The sequence below is a fragment of the Macrobrachium rosenbergii genome, chromosome 3, assembly GCF_040412425.1.
Source record: "Macrobrachium rosenbergii isolate ZJJX-2024 chromosome 3, ASM4041242v1, whole genome shotgun sequence".
NCBI classification, from domain to species: domain Eukaryota; kingdom Metazoa; phylum Arthropoda; class Malacostraca; order Decapoda; family Palaemonidae; genus Macrobrachium; species Macrobrachium rosenbergii.
The window spans coordinates 90,541,403-90,546,402 of record NC_089743.1 but is presented as its reverse complement, the minus strand read 5'-3'; the positions used below and the strand labels follow the sequence as shown (position 1 = coordinate 90,546,402).

The window sequence follows — 5,000 nt, the reverse complement described above, 5'->3', positions numbered from 1 at the left end:
CCATTTCAATTCTTCAAATGTCACTGTATCTGCTTTGGTGGTCCGCACGCTCTTATAATGATAATTATTAATGTCATCAGCAGAAGTGATGATAGTTGTCGTTTTAGGGAAGTACTTTGTAACAAAAATCTTATCTTGGTTTCAGTTTATGGTAAGTACTTTATAAACCTTTTTCGGTTTACGACTTAATGGTGAAAATTGTTCATCATGATTTTTCATCCGAATGCAGTCACTAACTAGTGAATAAAATCTTTGCATGAAGATTTTTGTGTGATTTTTCTCATAAAATTTCATTGCTGAGCATGACGTAGAAATATTTTTATATATCTGAAATTCTTTAATGCATAAAACGAGAACAAGGCATTATATATCAACTTAGCAACTGTTCTATGAAATGATAAATTTTGTGTATGCATAATACGTGTGCATTGTATTAAATATTTCCCTTATTTTACAGAAGCCGAATCACCAGTCAACGAGCTGTCCGAACACTTGATGAATATTTACTTCGCCGCCACTGAATCGGACGAGTGTATACAACGTATTGTCTGCGAGGTTGGAGCATCGGCCAGGTCCCTCAACTCTGAGAATATGACTTCTTTGATCTCGTGAGTTGAAGTTTAAGACCAAATTTACTTTTTTTTTTTTTTTTTGAGGTGGGGTGGGGAGGGGGTGGGCAGAAAGTCTTTCATCGCCAAAAGTTTATGGTATAGATTTCCGTCGGATTTACCTAAATTGATATCTAATGTGATATTGTGTACTCTCTCTCTCTCTCTCTCTCTCTCTCTCTCTCTCTCTCTCTCTCTCTCTCTCTCTCTCTCTCTCTCTCTCTTTCTATATATACATAATTATATATATATACACACATATATTTATATATATTTATATCTATATATATATACACACACACACACACACACACACACACACACACACACATATATATATATATATATATATATATATATATATATATATATATATATATATATATATATATATATATATGAATGATGTAGGTAAAACTGTACTTGCAACTCGGAAGGCACGAATTCAAATCCTGCATGAGACCTGAAGTTTATTTCTTTCATTTAGTCAGTTTATGCCTTAATATTTACCAAGTGAAAAGGATTGCACGTCACACATATAATCCACCGGCCGGGAAGCTTTTATACTGCGCTGATCATCCCGACTTCGATCCTATTAAATAATATTATGTATGCATTGATTTAAGTGGTGAATTATGTACCTGGTAGTGAGTCGGATGTTGGAAGTTACAACTAACGAGAGAGGCATGGTGATTTCCACAAATTTGTTGAGAAGTAGATGGTTAAAATTTTTAGGAGATTGTCTCTGTAAAGGGGTAGAAGATCTATGCATATATATATATATATGTGTGTATATATGTATATGTATATACATATATAAATATATATATATGTATATGTATATACATATATATATATATATATATATATATATATATACATACATATATATGTATATATGTGTGTGTATGTCATGGAAATAAATAAGAAAATTTTTAATGAAATACAATTATTACATTTATTAGAATAAAGTTATTGTTTGAAGAACAGTACAAAAAATCCCGTATCTCGACTTCGTTGCTTTGACAGGACTGTAGTGGCTCCTTGTGGGGCGCTCTGATGCAATAAATACTGCAATTTGTTGACAGTTATTTATTAGGCCTTTCAAGTGTTCTTTTTTTTTTTAGGTCATAAAAGGCAAGACAGTTTAATGGCCATGTAACTTACAAGGGATGTAATTACCTAGTGTCTATTATGAGCGTATGTTGTAGAGAGAGAGAGAGAGAGAGAGAGAGAGAGAGAGAGAGAGAGAGAGAGAGAGAGAGAGAGAGAGAGGAGGAGAGGGTTACATTCACGGTCGACAGAATTCCGGGTTTCCGATTCGATAAGTGATGTATTTTCCCAGAATTTTAAAGAGAGAGAGAGAGAGAGAGAGAGAGAGAGAGAGAGAGAGAGAGAGAGAGAGAGAGAGAGATTTTTACGGTCGACATAAATCTGGGTTACCAATTTGATGAAATGGCGAACTTTTCCCCCAGGATTTTTATGCAGTACGAAGTACTTTTTGTTGCTACCCAGACTGGAGCGGGAGAAGAAGACTTCTTTCATTTTTTCTACGAATTCTACGAAATCTATCAGTCATGTCAGTCCATGAGAATTTTCCTTACATCTGGTTATGTCTGGGTTCGTTATTTTCCATCGAATCATTTTCATGATTTCTCTTTTTATTTAGTAACGTTTCTTTTCCTATCAGTCTTTCATTCCAGGGTCTGTCTTTACTTCCGTCTACTCTCTAATCATTCTATGAATATATTACTCTTTTGCGTATAGAGTATACGTACTCATATGCATGAAAAACTTTACGAAATAACACACACTCATGTGTGTGTGTATATATATATATGTGTGTGTGTGTTTGTGTGTATCAATGTGCATCCAATTCATAGTTCATTTATCGGATATATTTCTATCTCGTAATGTAACATTCTGTTTACAGTTCATTTTATAAAATATAATATTTTCATTTCATTACATAATAAGCAACAATTTCCAAGATGTATTTAAGTTGCATTACTTTCATATTACCGTTAACTAAATTCTCTGTCTGGCCCTTTGTGTGTAGACCACATCCTAATCATCTTGAGAGAAAGAAAATGAAATAAGTGGACTTTGGTAAAAGAAAATTAATATTCATATCTCGACGAAGTTGAGAGAGAGAGAGAGAGAGAGAGAGAATGAGGTGGGGGGTTATGTGAAAGCATTATTTTTGGGAACGAATGACAAGTTATGATCACCACTGAGCTTATTATCTGTCATTCTAATCCATCTTAAAGAACGAGCTCCCATGTCGTAATTTACACATTATCACAGGTGATTTTTTGGATATTGAGCTTCCAAGTGTTAACAAAGGATGAACGATAGAGCCTCTGCACGCTATAATGCTTAAGGTCTTTGCAGGCAGTGACGGTGGGATTTATGTTGGTTGCAGTGCACCAGTAACATACCTTTGAGCTCTTATCCTCTGTTGCCTTGGACAAAATCTAATTTGTTTTTAAGAACTACCCCTACAGAAAGGCCAGCCCAACGCCCTTTCCTAGCCCAGGTCCGAACAGAACGAGAATAAGGACAACAAAGGAAGGAGGGTTGGGTCTTGAGCGCAAAAGGAAGTGACAATGAGAGATTATGAATTAGGAAAACCAGAATCATGAAAAGAATTTCAAAGCTTGGCGGCAGAAGAAGCAACGAAACAGTCAATAAAGAGCCTCTTTCTGAGAGGATTGCTGATGTCCACAAAATTAATGGAGACGGGTCTCCATGGAGACGCTCAGAAATTCTCCTTTGCTTCAGAGTTAAAAGAGATTTTAACTTTTACTATTTTTTGAAACTTGACAGACTAATCTTGACGCGGAGTGAACAATAATATTCCATCTCAAATGTGTTTACGTGTGTATGCAATTGTCTGAAGCCGCCACCGTGGCTCAGAAATTCTCCTTTGATTCAGAGTTAAGAGGGATCTTAACCTTTACGATTTTTTGAAACTTGTCAATAATCTTTAGCGGAGTGAACAATAATCCATTTTCAATGTGTTTACGTGTGCATGCGATTGTCTGAAGCCGCCACCATTAAAAAGTCCTGCAAAAATACAGGTATTCTATGGGTTCAGGTACGATAGGTTCCAATAACGGAAAATAGCAACAGACACGTCACGTGCTTAGACCAGAGTTGTAAAAGGAAGAATGCAGGTAACACCAACTAAGAGCAATAAAGCATTTAATGTTTTTCCGCTTCCAAATAACTAAATTGCAGAGCCATAAAAAAAAAATCTTACACGGTTAAAAAAAATTCAGACATTTAAATTTAGAGTAATGTTTTTTTTTTTTTTTTTTTTTTTACTCTTTCTCGGGTCAGTGGGTTACGACTCAAGTTTTTCTCGTTAAGGGAACGATTTACGGTTTCGAAGCGGTTGTCGGGAGTTATGTGCTGTGGCGTGAATAACTGTATTCGTGCTTCCTCGAGTGTTGTTGCCATATACGTACATACATGCATACATACATGCATGCATGTATACATATATATATACATACATACATATATATATATATATATAATATATATATATATATATATATATATATATATATATATATATATATATATATATATATATATATATATATATATATATATATATATATATATTACAAATACAAAATGGAGATGCAACATAATACAAAATATATTATCAAGATGATACAAAATTTGAATAATTAAAGAGGAACGTATTATGCTTGAGATTATATTAGCTAGGGTTGTTGGACATTAACCTAATAAGAAAATTTACAGGCTACACCACTTCTGTTAAGTCAATCTTTTTTAAGCATATTTGGGGTCAAAGACCATCGGGATAGGAAATTATCAAGAAACAAATCATCTCCATCATTCAGATTCATCACAACAGTTTAGCCACCAAAGATCTGTCAGTGTTTTGAATAATTTCACTATTGAAAATAATCCTGTAATTAGATGAGCAGTCTAGATTTTTCGTCTGCATGTTTTCTTTCTCATTCTTTTTAAAATCCTCTGTTCTTTTGCTTTATACAATTGTATTTATTCTTTAAAGATAAAAAGAATAGGAAAAAGCAAACATGTTCTTTTCGTATCGGTATCAGTATCATGAATTATAATGCAAGAAAGAAAATACCCAAACGTTTCTTAATGGGTAACATTTTGTGATTTGCTGCTAAGAAGAAAAAAAAATGAAAAGAAACACTTGAAAATGAATAAATCAATCAAAAATACATACATAAATAAATAAACTAATAAATACATAGGTAAGAGCAACATTAAAAAATGACAAAAAACCAAATACTTTTCTTGGCGATGCAATTTCCTTGATGATCCTTTGTCCAGAATTGCTTCTGAAGACTCTGGTCTGTGGTTTCAACCCCTGAAGCA

At 33.7% G+C, this 5,000-nt stretch overlaps 1 protein-coding gene across 2 annotated transcripts in view; it reads left to right on the top strand.

The window, feature by feature from the left end:
- Positions 1 to 5,000, top strand: part of LOC136828747 (uncharacterized) — a 25,190-nt gene that overhangs the window by 18,680 nt on the left and 1,510 nt on the right. For both annotated transcript variants that reach the window (XM_067086965.1, XM_067086959.1), the window contains one exon: positions 458 to 608. In XM_067086965.1, coding sequence (XP_066943066.1) covers positions 458 to 608 — 151 coding nt within the window. The remainder of the gene's footprint in view (positions 1 to 457; positions 609 to 5,000) is intronic.